The sequence below is a fragment of the Heterocephalus glaber genome, unplaced genomic scaffold, assembly GCF_053883595.1.
Source record: "Heterocephalus glaber isolate CG9 unplaced genomic scaffold, H.glaber_assembly_v1.0 deba00000546, whole genome shotgun sequence".
In the NCBI taxonomy this organism is placed as follows: Eukaryota; Metazoa; Chordata; class Mammalia; order Rodentia; family Bathyergidae; genus Heterocephalus; species Heterocephalus glaber.
Genome location: NW_028258147.1, coordinates 32,795,061 through 32,810,929, shown reverse-complemented (window position 1 = coordinate 32,810,929; position 15,869 = coordinate 32,795,061). Strand labels below are relative to the sequence as shown.

At 36.0% G+C, this 15,869-nt stretch overlaps 1 protein-coding gene across 1 annotated transcript in view; it reads left to right on the top strand.

Annotated features, from left to right (window-relative positions):
- Vps50 (VPS50 subunit of EARP/GARPII complex) overlaps window positions 1-15,869 on the top strand; it is a 128,483-nt gene that overhangs the window by 45,811 nt on the left and 66,803 nt on the right. Inside the window, exon 13 of the mRNA XM_004862683.3 lies at window positions 13,177-13,309. Within this exon, the coding sequence (XP_004862740.2) occupies window positions 13,177-13,309 (133 nt within the window). The remainder of the gene's footprint in view (window positions 1-13,176; window positions 13,310-15,869) is intronic.

Here is a 15,869-nt window from a genome sequence, read left to right as displayed (position 1 = left end):
AAAAAATGTGTACATTGTTTTGAAACACAAATAAATGGCTCATCCTTAGAAACATTTCTGGAAAGGGACAATGCAAAGGAACTTTGTGGCAATTTTACTTGACTTAAAGAAATTAAGCTCTGTTTGTGATTGCGCTTGCATTTTGATGTACCCTATATGTTTAAGCTTTTTTTGAAGAGATTTACAGAGACCACATGGAAGCTCTGAATTTATTGACCCTGTAGGGAGACTCTTTGTGGTTTGTTTGAGAGTTTATAAAATATTCATCTGGTTTTTGGTTTTTTTTGTACCAGGGATCAAACTCTGGTCTTTGCACTTGCGCAGCAGGCAGCGAAACCACTGAGCTAAATCCCCGGCCCTGTGCTTTTTTTTTAATAACATATCTTTGGGAGGATGGTGGCTTTTCCTGGGGAAGTTATCTCAAGATGTTAATTAAGATTATTGATTAATTTTATGATAATAGAGTTGGCTAATTCAGCTAAAAATTTTTAACCTTTTTTCAACTATTTTCCATATGATCTTAATGAGGTTTGAGTTTTGTTTTTGAAACGAACTTGATAATGTAATAGTACTTGGGGGAAAAATAACTTTCTTACAGAAAAAGAAATGGAAATAATTTCAGTATATGTTAAAGTTATTCAGTAAGTGATCGTTGAGTGAATTGGATTGCCATCTTTTCCCAGTCGGTGTGGTGTTGACACGAATCCACATCTAATTAGGCTACATGTGAGGGAAAGGAAACCAATATTGAGCAACTTCTCCGTTCTGTGCCGTCACAGGTGTTTTTTATGTGTTCATTGGAGAAAGACAAACCAAAGTCTCATCTAATTTTTCATCCTTGTAGGCTTTTAAAATATCATTCTTACACAAGTTGTATCTCCTGAAGATTGAATCATAATCATCCAATGTCAGTTTTTGATGGTCAATAAATACATTTGGTAAAACTCCCATTGAATATTGTCTATTTTGATATTCATATAAAAAAACCTAAAGATAAATTGTTCCTTTGAAGACAAATTCTTCCTTTGAGTGTAAAACATGTTTCTGTTTATAGATTCTCAGGGCACTTTCTGTTGTGAAAAATTAATTTATCTTCTCAGATCAGATAGTATGAGAGGATACTAGCTTTCTTTACTATAGATAATAAGCTTCCAGGAAGTTCAGAACTAAATATATTGTTCATTTATAGTGTCAATGCTTTTTGGTTCTCTTTAGAATTAACTGCTTATTTCTTTCTGTTTTCTGACTTTTTAAAGCAACCTTTTTTTTTTTAATACTGGGGATCGAACTTGGGACCTTGAGCTTGCAAGTTAGGCAGTGGCACCAGTGAGCTAAATCCCTGGCCCTTAAAGCAATCTTTTTATTGCCATGTTTTTATGTCACACATAGCCTTTAAAGTTAAGCTCAATATAGATATGTAGTTATCATTAATTAATATGATGCTATGTAGTTATTAATATAATGCTCTTAAAATATATTAATTGTAAGAGAAGATAGAAAAGCAAGAAGAAAATTTATGTCTGCTTGCAAAGGTGGTTCTTTTAACATTTATAAGCAGACCTTTAAAAGTAGCTGTATGTACTCTTATGTCATTTATCTCACTTATGTTATAAACAATTTTCCATTTCAATAAAGATGCAACCCACATAACTTTTAATGATACCCATTTCAGTATAAGAGATCTTGTGGATTAAGTAACTAGTTGCCTCCTCTTAGATGTCTGTGTCATTTACACTTTTTGTCATTAGAAACAACACAGTAGTAAATATTCTTTTTTTGTAGTAAATGTTCTTAAAGCTAAATCTTTGCTTTGATTATTTTGTTAGGATAAATCATGCCAAATGAAATTCCATTGTCAAAGTCTTTACATTTTAAAGACTTGGTTTGCATTTCCAAAATTACTAGAAAGTATGTTTCAATTCATGCTCGACAGCAGTGTTTGCTTTTTAATACTTTTCTCTAAACACACAAGTTCTCATTATTTTTTATTTAATAGCTTGTCAGATACCAAAAAAGCAGGATATAAAGAATAATTTATTGTTTATTACTCAGTTAAATTTGGGATGTTAAGGAAATTAAACCAGGACATATACTGATTATTGCGTTGTTTTGTTGGATTTAACTGGATTTCACTGTGATGTCTTGGTTAGAAAGGTGAGTAGATCTTTCTTTTCTTGTTGAATGTTAACAAACTTGAATAGCTGATTCAAGAGAGAAACCTTTATGGTTTAAGAGACATTATTATTTATTAATTTGAGAGCTTGCTTGGGTCAGTTTTAGAATAAACTGAGAATTCAGGTGTCAGATTTATTCTTATCACATGTACATGTTACCTAGATAACCAGGAATAACAAGTATGTGTGGGTCCAGGGATATGTCGAAGGAAGTACTGTGTGCACTGGCATAAAGGTAGGGAAAAGCAGAGTGGGTTGTCTGGCTTTGTTTGACTGGATTTCAATACAGTGTTGTGTTGTTTCTGGTGTACCCAGGAACTGAGTGCCTGTAGAGCATGTGCTTAGTTATCTGGAACCAGGCTTCCATTTTTCGTGTTAAAGTGAAGGGGTTTTCTGCTTACTTGAAACTGGGATTGGTGTGGCAAGGCCTCTCCACTGTATTAGTCTAAGAACCCTTAAAACTATCAGTGTAATTATTATATTAGACTGATGTGGATGATTTGTAGGGGCAGGAATTGGAGGTATAAAGTGCCAACTTATTTTCTGAAAGGTGGCACACAATTGCCAGCAGAAAAAAAAGTAATTTACTTGTAGAAAACAATTTTTGAAACCTGCCAAAAGCCCCTAATCTTAATTTGATAATGTTTTTATGTTTAAACACTGCCTTTTACTGTTATCTCAGACAGCGCAGTGACGAACAACATTTTATAACTTGAAACTGTTAAAGAGAATGTATATTCTAATTACACATCCTTTACTTGTTTTACAGTATTAAGGTACTATTTGGTTAAGGCAATTTAATGGGAATTAGAAAAGCCTGAGAATAATCTTAAAGTAAAACTCTGAATTTCACACTTTACTAACATCTAGCTTCTTAGTTCCAAGTTTGGACCATTTGTATCATACGTATTATCTTGTCTATGGGTATATACGTATTTAGTAGTAATGAAAATGCCTAGGAGATGAGAAAACTATTTTTCCCCATGGTATATTTGTTTTTAAATCATGAATGAGCCAAGCATATGCATATTTTATGTGCACAGTGTCAAAGAGACTAGGTGATTTGCTTTAACCCATGGAATTTAGATATTTGAAATGATACGCAGGAGTCATGACCGAGTAAGTCACAAGGTTGATCCCCGAACCCAAATATGTTCTATTCAGGTCATTGCTCTTCCTGATACTGTATCTGTACCACCTTCCTGGCTTATTATGGTGAGAAAGTACTTAAGATATTCTTACCTTGGCACTTGTAGAAATAGAGATTGGAGAGGTCTTGTGATTGCTTTGTCCAGACATTTAGTTAGTTTGAATCCAGTCCCCCTGAACAGAGATTTTTAGCTCCCTGAGCCTAGTTCTGTTTTGACCAGCAGCATATTTCCAGAAGTGTATTTAGGGAAGTGTTCTCAGCAACTTCTTGTGACATGAGCTTACAGTACTAACAGTATTCATCTAACACTACTAATAACACTTTGTTGTTTTTTGAAGTGTGTTTGTGTGTGTGTGTGTGTGTGTGAGATTGAAGTGCTAAATCTAAAAATGAAATAAGAACAAAGTGATGCTTTATGGATACCTCTAGAATTTTTATTTTGATGTTATGATATAAGAAGAATCTTCCTGAAATTTTTATAGGGATCTGGTTATACCGATTTTTGATGGGTATAAAAGAAATCATATAATAAGTAAAGATTAACTCCAGCACCTCAGCACCTCTTTTTTTCATGCTTATCACTTTATTTTGCATTTAACTTTCAGAAGATGACATTATTATGTGCTTCAGATTCAGAAAGATTGCTTGTAGTTATTGCTGGATTTACACTATTCTTTGAAAGTGACCTAAACTTATTATTTATAATCACAGCTAACATATTGTTGTTTTTGATGAGTTAATTTCATCATTGTAGTTTTGATCAGGGAGGTTGGTGGCTAGGGTAAAGATGGGAGGTACCAACTGTTACTCTAAACTGATAATGTGATGGGAAGTCAGATCTGTAGATTTTGTCAAAGCATTATTAAAGATTGAATAATGGGCCTGTTTTGGTATTCACATTGTGAAGCATGGTGGAAATACTGCGTTAAAACATTTGCATTGTAACTTCTGGATTTATAAATCTCCACATGCTGCACCCCAGGATATTTGTTACCTTTTATGATCATGGAAGTTATGAGACATGTATGTGTTTTCTATAGAGGTAGTATAATTTTTTAAGTTTCAGGTTATTTAAAATATTCCTTATTTTCTGTACTTTTTTTGAAATATTCCTAAAAGACTGTACTTTTGTTGTTTTTCCTCTCACCATGTAAATTTCACTGAAGGTAAAAGTGGAAATAGCTAAAGAACATAAAGACATACGGCAATTAAATTTCTACTTCCTATCCTTGACTTTAAAAAAAATTCAGGACATATGTTGTTCTTCAGGGTGTCTCAACTGTGTGAATATTTTCTAAAATAATTCATTCAAGGCTTTCAGTGCTATTTTCCATATATGATGTGAACATAGAACTGAAATTACCATATAGTGTGTCATGAGATATTCCTGGTCTTATGCCAAATGAATCCCCCTTTAATTGAAACTTGAATTGAGTTTCAATGTTAGGTATGTGGTAATTGGTAAATGATTTAAGCCAGTGATGAGGCAGGAAGATTGAGGGGGGTAGAACACATTCAGAGTGGCCTGTTCATGTGACTAATATCTAATAATGTGTTCCATTATCATGTGACTGGTTAAGTTGTGCTAGTGGGAATCCAGGGCCTCTTATTCCTGGTCTCTGTCTCTTTCTAAAATTCTCTGCAGGTACAGAGAATTGATGTCTGGGTAGAAATTGTATGGGCTGTTGAGAAATTCAAGTCCTCTTCTTGGCCTGCCCTTCATTTTGTAAATCCTTAGGTAATTATTTGTCTGTCCAGTAAGGTTCTCTATTTGAAATTTGGAGGTGATTTTCATAAAATAATTAGAAAATAATTAGAAAATAGCTGCAATTGATTTTTAAGAACATGGTGTTAAAGGCATGAGAAGCATTTGTTTCTGTGAGTGTGGACACTGGTTGGTTGCATCATATAATGGAAAATGGTCTGATTTTAACATGAAATGATTCCAGTTTATGGCCAGCACAGTTACCAGGTATAGAGATGACCAAATCTGGGTGTGAATCTATTGAAAACACTGTTTTTTATGTTCCATTTTTCCTTAAAGTATTTATTATATTTATATTTGGTAAAATAGTCTCTACACTTGTTTCTATTTTATAATAGAAACAGGACAGAATCATCTTTTTACTCACATTACTTGTGCTAAATATACCATGGCCTTATGCTTGTACATATGATTATATTTAAAGATAATAATATTTGAGTACTTTTTAGAGACTTAGGCAAGTTCAGTGGTTTAGCTAAATCTGTGAATCATTTTTGATTCATTGAGAAACGGTGTATTCTAACTTTACTACATTATCTCAAATTTTTTGAAAAAAATTTGTATGTGTCCATGTGTATATCATGTAAATCTATTAAATTTCAGCAAATCTGAAGAGATAACATGGGAAATAGGCAAATAATATAATTATTTATTATATTATTATATAGATTGTGGTTGAGTGGAGAATAGAAAGTAGTAGATCTAAGTGTTAACTTTCTGGTTGGTTAAACTGTGACAAGTATAAAAGAAATTAATTGGTGACCTGTATCACAATTACTTATGTTGTCACTATTTTTCCTTTGGAAGAAAATATGGCTAATACTGCTTTCTTTTTATCTACCAGAAAGAATGTTGGGATATATGTAGTTTAAGTATATTTGCATAATATAAATGTATGCAAAATGAGTTTATGAAAGTTAGAAAAGATCGCTTACTGAGGAGTACTTTTATTTCAGTCAGTGATTGTTGAGTTGCAGTCCAGAAAATTTGTACAATAATGTTTTGCCTTTCTTTGGTGTCAGCTTTTAGCTTTTTCTTAACCTGATACGTCATTATTGGTTAAGAGTATAGGTAGGTGGTGTAAGAAGTGGGTCAAGTGCAATGATATGGTAAAGTAAAGCAAGGAAAAAGTGAGAATGGTCCTTTGTAAAGGTAGCAATTATAAAATTAAGCGTGACAATTGACCACAAATTATTTTTCACAATTTTATAGTACTTTTTTGTGTAAATGAGTGATAGTTTATTCTGCCAATCTCTTGTGATTGATTTTAATATTTTGGTACAGTAAAACACACAGACTACTTTCCAGAATTCTCCTCAGAATACTCCCCCTGGCTTCAGTCATTAATGCTATCATTCTTGCCACTTTCTGAAGCACTTCTGAAAGTGCTCTTTTGTGCTTTTACTTCTGCTGTCATGGTTGCCTCAATTTGGCTTTCACGGCCATTTTGCAAAAGCCAGGAGTCTCAGTAAGATGGATGAGGACGCATTGCAGTGTTTCTACCAGCCTGCCTTTCCATTGGATGACACTCAGTAGCAGCATTCACTTTACTTTTCACAATGCCTTTACAGACAGACTTCCAGAACTGCTTCACAGAGTGGCAAGGATGATGGGATAAGTGTGTTCAAAGCAACGAGGAGTATTTTGAGGGTGATTAATGGCAATGTGTGTTTTATTATATAAACAGTTTTTTAAATTTAAACACACACCATATTGTTTGATCATCCTTTTTTGTACATAAGCTTTTTTTCTTTTCAGTACTGGGGATTGAATCCAGGGCCTTTGCACTGAGCTATAAGCCCAACCCTTTAAAAAAATTTTTTAAAAAAAATTTTGAGACAGGGCTCCCTAAGTTACCTCAGCCGGGCCCTGCCTTGTGGTCCTCCTGCCTCAGACTCCTAGCATGCTAGGATTACAAGAGTGTGCCATTGCACCTGGCACCAAGGTAGTTTTGTTACATGGTGCCAAGTCCAAATTCCCTTTCTCAGGCTTGTGCCATTGTGCATTCCCGCCGGCAGTGTATCAGGGTGTCTGTTCCTTCACAGCCTGGCCAACAGTATATATGTGCGTATATAGAGGAAAGAACATCAGGCACTAAAGTGGTTAGGACAGATTTTAATCAAAAATAGAATATTCCAATAAATTAAAGAGTCCAGTGTGAATTGAACTCAACTTCAAATTGTGCAAAGGTGGCTAGACATTTTGAAGGGAGAATGAGGGAAGAGAGAGGGTGTTGAGAGGGATTTAGTGGAATTAAGAAATGAAAAATTGCAAAAAAGTGAGAAAGGGCTTGGTTTACATCAAACCCATTTAACTGGTACTTGTAAAAGTTAGATTCCTCCCTTCCCATGGAGACTAGGCAGGTGTTGGCTTTAACACTAAATTAGTTTAGCTGTCTTGAGTTTTTTCAGGCCAGGCTTTCTAAGGGAGGGCGGGATCATCCCAGGGATGTGGTCTTGAGCCATTAGAAACTGTGGTAGAGTGTGTTCAAGTCTTTTTAGGCCAAGTTTTAGGTCTTAGGATAAATACATAGTTGTAAAGGTGGTTCAGAGGAGCCTAGCTAGAGTTTGGTTGAGGAAAGAATCTTTGCCACTGGTCAGTTTTAAAATTTTTAACATCTGATGGGTGAAAATTTTTATTGTAATTTTAATTTATTTGTCCTATTATGAGTAAAGTTGAACGTGATTTTCAATGTTTCAGGTCATTTTTTTCGTGGTGTTGTTTTGTTTTTGTTCTTGAAACAGGGTCTTACTTTGTAGTCTGGGGTGGCATTCAATTCACTAAGTAGGCCAGGCTGGCCTCACACTCACAGCGATCCTCCGGCCTTCAGCCTCGCTGGTGCTGGGATTACAGGCCTCTGCTACCACACCTGCCCAGGAGGCTCTGGGGGACTTGCTAATCTCTGTATCATTCTAAATTTTGTATAGTGCTGCCAAGTGAGCACATTGGGCTCATTTTTTTATGTCACTGGGAGCTGTATTGTTTTGCCTTTCTTTCCCATTTTCCTATAGAATTACTGGGGTTTTCCAAACTTTTATTTATTTGTTTTTGAGACAAGTTTTCACTGTGATGCCTAGGCTGCTTAAACTCCTCAGCTCAAGTGATCCTCTTGTCTTAACCTTGCCAGTAGCTGGGACTACAGCCTCATACCTCCATATCAGCTTCCCAAACTTTCAAGATGTTTTTTGTAGATAAGGGCTATTACCTCTTTAGTTTGAATTTATGTTATGAATATTTTTTCCGGTGTGTCACTTGTCTATTGACAAGTATTGATTTCTTTTATTGTTTGAATTAGTTTTCTATTCTGTAGGAACTGATTCTGTAGGAATGTCCATGTTTATTTTTATGTTGTTAGAAGACAGAATTAGTTTGCTTCTTTTCCTGTCTTTTGCCTATAATTGTTTTCTCTAGTCCAATTGCATTGGCTGGACCTCCAGAACTTTGTTAAATAGAGGTGGAGATGAGCATCCTTTGTTCCTGACCACAGTGATTTATGTCTTAGAATTTTCTCATCATAAGAAAATATCCACCCATTCTCATTTTTGTATTAGCTTCTAGTTAGGAGTGGGTGTTAAATATTATCAAAGTTTTATTTTATCATCTCTTTTGATAATCATTTCTTTTTTCCTAGACCTATTAGTAGGCCGGATGATATTAAGAGACTTTGAAGATTAGACCATTGTAGCATTTTTGCTATAAAGCTGTCTTGGATAGTCCAACTCCGGATCTTAACTCTTGTTTTGCTACTTCAGTTTCAAAGATTAGATATGTATATATAAATACATACCTACAAGTTAGTATTTTTAATAGCTAAATGAATGTTTGATAAATGAGGAATTTGAGGAAGGAGAGATCATCATGGGAAGAAAAAGCTTCCTTCTGCCAACTGTGACATCCTGAGCACCAGCTACACAGTAGCTGTTCTTGCTGTAGCTCTTTTCTACTAGTTGTGTATCTTGGAGGCTTACTTACACCTACAGTCTTAGTCTTTCAGTGTATTAGCAACCTGATCAGTTGTGACTGGTGGATCACAAACTAAAGGAATCCTAGAAAATCTTGAGCAAATATTTCAGTATGACAAATGGGAAGCCTGCAAAATGAAATCAGGCAGAATGACTTTTTACAAAAGATGGGAAAAAAAGCCATGCCTTCTCATTAGAGAAAAGACTGATTTGTGGTCACTTACTGCTTTCTAACCTTGTTTATATAAAACATTGCTTTAAAATTTTACTATCCATAATGGAATATCTGTATCCATTTGATTTAAAGAATTTGGAGATGCTCAAGCTATTTATTTAATTTACACAAATGAAGTGATTGAATTATAAGTCCAACCTCCATTTTTCTAGTTGTGACTCAAGTCCAAGGATAAATATAAATCTGCGTTTGCATGTTTAGGAGTGTGTCTTTGAAAAAACACATTTGAGAGAGTTTACATTGCTGTTTATGGGAAGAACACTTGCTAATTCAGTAGTATTCTGTAGATTCTTTGGTTCTGTGACTATAGTTGATCCACAGTATACTGACTGTTGTTACTGATGAGCACAAAAATGTCAGTTGAAATGGGAATTTAAAAAAATTTTATCCTTGAATCTTCACTTTTAATATATTGGTAGAAGTAGTTTTCTTACTCTAATTTTCTTTTTTAAAAAACATTAATCATATTGGTACATTTAAGGTATACAATATAATGACATTCATCATAGGAAATTTACACCTTTACATAGTCTCTTGGTTCTTATTTTTTCCCCTTCCCCTGCCCTCCCTTCAACCCCTCCACCCCTCCCTATCTACAAAGACTTTGTTTCCATCTTTTCATTTTCTCGTATTAATTCCATTCCCTTCTTTCTTTTCCCCTATCCCTCCCATTTCCCCTTCCCCTTTACTCCTTTTCTTCCTATTTCACATTATCTATTATATCTTTTAGTCCTTCTTTACACTTTCAGTTTCTCATACTAGAGAAACTGTTCGGTATGTACACATGCGTGTCCTATTTATTTCACTTAAGAGTATTGCCTCACTGTGCATCCATTTAGCTATAAATGTCTCTAGTTTCTCATGCTTTATGGCTGAATAATACTCTATTTTATAAAAAAAGCACATTTTCTTTATCCAGCCTCCAGGTGATGGGCAATTGGGTTGTTTCCAAATTTTAGCTGTCACGAATTGTGCTGCTGTGAACATGGGTGCACATCTATCACTGTGGTATGACTTTTAATTCTTTGGGGAAGATCCCCAGCAGGGAAATAGCTGGGTCAAATGGGACTTCCAGTCCTAGTTCTTTGAGGTATCTCTATACTGATTTCCACAGTGGTTGCACCAGTCTACACTCCCACCAGCAGTGGAGTAGGGTTCTTCTTTCCCCACAACCCTGCCAGCATTTGTTATTGGTTGATTTCATGATAGCAGCCATTCTTTCTGGGGTGAGGTGGAATCTCAGCATTGTTTTCATTTGCATCTCTCGAATGACCAGTGATGTTGAACATTTTTTCATATGTTTATTTGCTATTTCTACTTCTTTGAGAAATGTCTGTTCATTTCAGATGCCCATTTTTGGATGGGGTCTTTAAATTTGGGAGGTCTGATTTTTTTTGAGTTCTTTATAGATTCAAGATAGTTAGACCTTTGTCTGGGGGACCACTGGTGAAAATTTTTTCCCACATTGTGGGTTGTCTTTTCACACTGTTGGTGGTTTCTTTTGCTGTGCAGAAGCTTTTTAGTAAGAAGAGATCCCACTTGTTGATTGTTTGTGCTAGTTCACGGGCAACTGAGGTTTTGTTCATAAAATCCTTTCCTACAGCAGTGTCTTCAAGGGTTCTTCCTAACCTCTCTTCTAGCTGGTGTAGTGTTTCTGTTTTAATATTTAGATCTTTAATCCATTTCGATTTTAGTTTAGTGCATGGTGAAAGATATAGGTCTAGTTTTAATATTTGGCAAGTTGAAACCCAATTTTTCCAGCACCAGTTATTAAAGAGGCTATCTTTCCTCCAGTGAGGGTTCTTGGCTCTTTGTGTTTAATTTCTTGTTGTGCCTGATGAATTCATTCTGCTGGGCTTCCTGGGGTTGTGATACTTATTGTCTTTTCGTAGTATATTGTTTAAAAGTTTTTGGAGTACTGGTTTGGTTTTCATGAAGTTCCTAAGGTGCTCTTTGTCATGAAAGTATCTTATTTCTCTATAAATTTTGAAGGATAGTTTTGCAGGGTACGTCAGTCTGGGTTGAAGGTTGTTTTCCTTTAGGGCTTGAAATACATCGCTCCACACTCTTCTTTCCTTGTGGGTTTGTGTTGAGAAGTCTGCTATGATTCTGATGATCCTTCCATTGTATGTGATTTGTTTCTTTAACTGCTTGTAGAATTTTGTTTTTCTGTTGGGTTTCTGCAATCTTAACTATTATATGCCTATGTGTAGATTTTTTTTTTTTGATCATGGCTAGTTGGAGTTCTATGTGCCTCACTTATCTCTATGTCAAGTTCTTTTCCCCTATTTGGGAAGTTTCCTGCCATTACTTCTGTGAACAATTTTTTGCGTTTTGTTTTTTTGGTACCGGGGATTGAACTCGGGTCTTTGCGCTTGCGCAGTGAACAATTTTTTTATGTCATCTGCACTCTTTCCTGTTTCTTCCTTGACTCCAGTCACTCTACTGTTATTCTCCTTTCATTGTCTAGCAGCTGCTGGATTGATTTCTCATGGTCCTTTACTACTTTTAACTAATTTTTCTTTTCCTGGTCACTAATTGCAATCCTATCTTCTATGTCTGAAATTCTGTGCTCTCATTGGCTCATTCTGCTGTGGAAACTTTCAGTGGAGTATTTAATCTCCTGGAAATCTGTTTGCATCTGTTTTATGGATTCCATTTGTTTCCTGTGTTGGGATTCCATCATGTCCCTCAGCTCCTCTACTTTTTTTTTCATCTGTGTCTGCTCTAGATTTATTAATCATGTCTTGTACTATGGGCACAATCTCTGCTGTTTTCTGAGAAATTATTCCAGGTCCCCTTTCTTTGCCAGTTCAAGGGTCCAGGTGGTTGAGTATCAGATTGTTCCATCTCGTTGCCCTTTGGAGTTCCCTTAGGTGATCTGGAAGTCTGGTTTTGGGACTTGTTTACATGTGTTTTCATTTGAGATGCAGGCTGCTATGTTGTTTTGAGGCGACTTTTTGCTCACCGAGTGGTGTTGAATTCTCAACAAGCCACGGAGCAGCCTTTACTCAGCTGCTCACCAGTACACCAATTCCTAGGTTCACATTGGTGGCCTTCAATATCCCTGAGCTGACCTGTTGTCTGAGCAGGGCTCTGGCTGGGTCCTGAGCACACTTGAGATCATATCTAGGCGTGCCTCTCGCTGGGGCCCCTATGTAGCTATTTTTTGGGAGGGCCTCTGGTTGGGGGCTGTGCACCCCAGTTTCTGTTGTCTGCACAGGCTTTGGCTAGGGTCTCTTTGCACTTATCAGTGGTATCATGGCAAACCTCCGGGTATTGCTTATGTGCCTCTACAGCTCTTCTTCAGGCGGTTCCCTGGCTGTAGCCAATGGTATGGTGAGCCTCTGGCTGAAGCCCATGTGTCCTTGCAGCCCCTTTCTGGGCGGGCCTGTGGCTTGGGTGGGTGTGCCTGAGCCTATGGCGTCCTGGCAGACCGCTAGCTAGCTGGGATCTGCCCTCAGTCATGCTGGTCAGGGCCACACATCTGCTCCCTAGGGATCTGCCAACACTTAGCAATGGAATGGCAGGCCTCTGGTGGAGCCAGTGTGCCCCTGTTGCTCCTCTCTGGGCAGGCTCCCGGCCTAGGGGGGTGTGCTTGAGCCTCTAATGTCAAATGGACCAGGGCTGGGTTCCACCTGCAGCTGCTGGTCTGGGCCACACAGCTGCTCCCTGGGATCTGCATGCACTCGTCAGTGGAATGGCGGGCCTCCGGTGGGAGCCTGCTCCTCTCTGGGCAGACCTTAATTTTCTTAAATATGTTGGTAGAAGCAGTTTTCTTACTCTAACTTTTAAAATAATTTGATTAGTAATGTAACATTTTATTTTGATTAGCTATGTATTTAAGTAAGCAATAATTTGAAAATTGGCTTTTCTCTTTTTTTTTTTAGCATGTTACACCAGAAAGCTATATTCCCTGCCTTGGGGATCTCTGCAAAGCACTGTGGGAAGTTATGCTCAGCTATTACAGGACCATGGAATGGCATGAAAAGTATGACAATGAGAACAGTGCTTCAGTTTCTGGTAGGAAATTATTTTGATTTTATTTTAAAACTTGAACTGTATAAAACATTCCATATTTCTGGAGTTAGAAGAAAGGAAAAGGTACATGATACCTTTAGGAATTCAGGTAAGAGTGACAGTAGATTAAATGTTCAGCAAAGAAAGTGCTTCAGTTACTATAAAAGTTCTGTGACCTTTGGAGATTAGCTGGGCCAAAGGACTTTTTAAGTGTCTATTAGTACCAGAGCCCAGGAATATGTGCTGATGGCCTTAAGAATGAGTTGAATTATAGGGAAGAGATTTCTTAAAAAATGATCTATTTAGCTGGGCATGGTGGTGCATGCCAGTAATTTCAGCACTGGGGAGGCTGAGGCAGGAGGATTGCCATGAGTTCAAGATCAGTCCGAACTACAAAGTGAGACCATCTCAAAGAAAAAGCAAACAAAAAATTATTTATTTAATATTATTAGTTGCAAACTAGACAAAACATTGGTCTATTCAAATGTACTATGGGGGCGGGGATTTAGCTCAGTGTTTCCGCCACCTGCCTCGCAAGCACAAGGACCCGAGTTCAATCCCCGGTACCAAAAAAAACCCCAAAAAACAAAAACAAAAACAAAATGTACTATGAAGTCATTACTAAATACATATTCAATATTAATCTATTTTGCTAATTTTTGCACTGTACTAATGCAACATTCTAAGAATTAATAATTATATTGATACTTTCCTTCTGGAAAATATATGAATATTTTGAACTTTGTAAAGAAAATTAAAATAGTCATCTTTGAAAGAAAAATATAAATTTAAATAACTGAGTTGGACAGCTAAGTAATAAAGAACAAGTCTAAAAAATTATTGTATTAGTAGGCATTCTGTTAAAATTACTATGTTCATATAATTATATATTCTGAGTATCTGAATAATAGCTAAGATTGGTTATTGAAAATACTTTTATAAGCAATAATTATTTTATTAGCATTGTGTTTGATATATGTAAAATAAATTATATACTGTACAAGTGTTTTTTATCACATGCAACTTAATGTAGCTAATTAGGTCAAGTTATTTTACTAACTTCAAATTTCTAAGGTGCTTGGTTTCTGTTGTTGGGTGGTACACAAAACATCTAACATCACTGTATGATTAAACAGGATTTTGATAATGTTAAAAGGCATAAGTTTAATCTTTTCTTTGATTTATAACAAGTTCAGAAATATAGAAAGCAAAAAATAAGAGAGGAAAAGTCTATGGATGACCTTCATCTACTTAGAAATACTGCTGGAGAGGGTAATGGAAGGGAAAGGTGGAGAAAGTAGAAGAGGGACCCCAGTATCCTAAAGGTAGAGCCTCGTGGTAAAGTGGCTGTTTGCACATGCGGGGACCTAGGTTTGATTCCCAAACTGTAAAAAAACCCCAAAACATAAAAAAGCATGACCATACAAAGCCCAGTGGATGGTGGACTAGACTGTTTTTACCCAACCCTTATGTTTTACCCCCATATTACCTCTGGGAACATGGAATCCCAGAGGCCTGGCTTTCAGTTTTCACTGCCATTTACCAAAGATGAAAACATAAAGCAATTATCTTCTCTATCTAGTCTTCAGTTTGCTCCTTAAAATACTCCTTAAAAGTTTAGAAAGAGTATAGTGTAGTTGTTAATATCATGAAAGGAAAGACATAGCTGTTACTGCTGTAGAGGCTTTAAAAAAATTCTTTTTTAACCTGATGCTTCTTAGAAATTCCTGGGCTCACTGGGATTCCACTCTTAGCAAATATTATCTTATTTTGGTAACTGTTATATTTTTCTAGATATGGATCCTGTTAAGATATTTCAGCAATCCTTTTTCTTCTTATAATTCATTATTTAAGGAAAAACCAAAGAAACAGTATGAAACAGAATTAACACATGACTAAGTCTAAGAATTCATAAATGTATGCAATTACTGTGAGTCAATAAAAAATTAAAAATAAAAAAGAATTTAGAGGACTGTATATTCATTATAGTAAAGCAGGCTTTTTGATTAAGGGCAGTAGTTTACATTTTTTGGAATACTGAGTCAAGCTTGAAAGTATTTCCAAAAGCCTCATATACTCAGCCCTTTTTGCTAAAAATCCTTTGACCTCAAACTGTTTGTTTTTTTTGTTTTTGGTTTATTTAATCAAACCCAGGGCCTTGCTCATGGATCTCTGGCCCCAGTCTATATATTCAGGTACAGTATTTATCATTGTAGCAGTTTCATGATAATATCTAGGACTCTAAAAAGTTATTTGTTCCAGTCAAATTAATGCTTTCCTATTCATATTCAGTAATAAAATTGTAAGAATCATTAATTTCAAAATTATTCTCAACAGAACTTCATAAAGCTGATGAAGACTCTAGAATTCATCTATTTATAGTGATGACATTTGATATTTAATAGCCTAATACTTTAATATTCTACATAAAACTCTGAACCTATTTTTTAGTTGCTTACCATAGCTACTCAGTCCCCTACAGCCACATTATGCATATAAATAAGCTCTTGTAAGACAGAAAACTGCGGGGATACCCAAACAGAACACTTTGACACATGAAGAA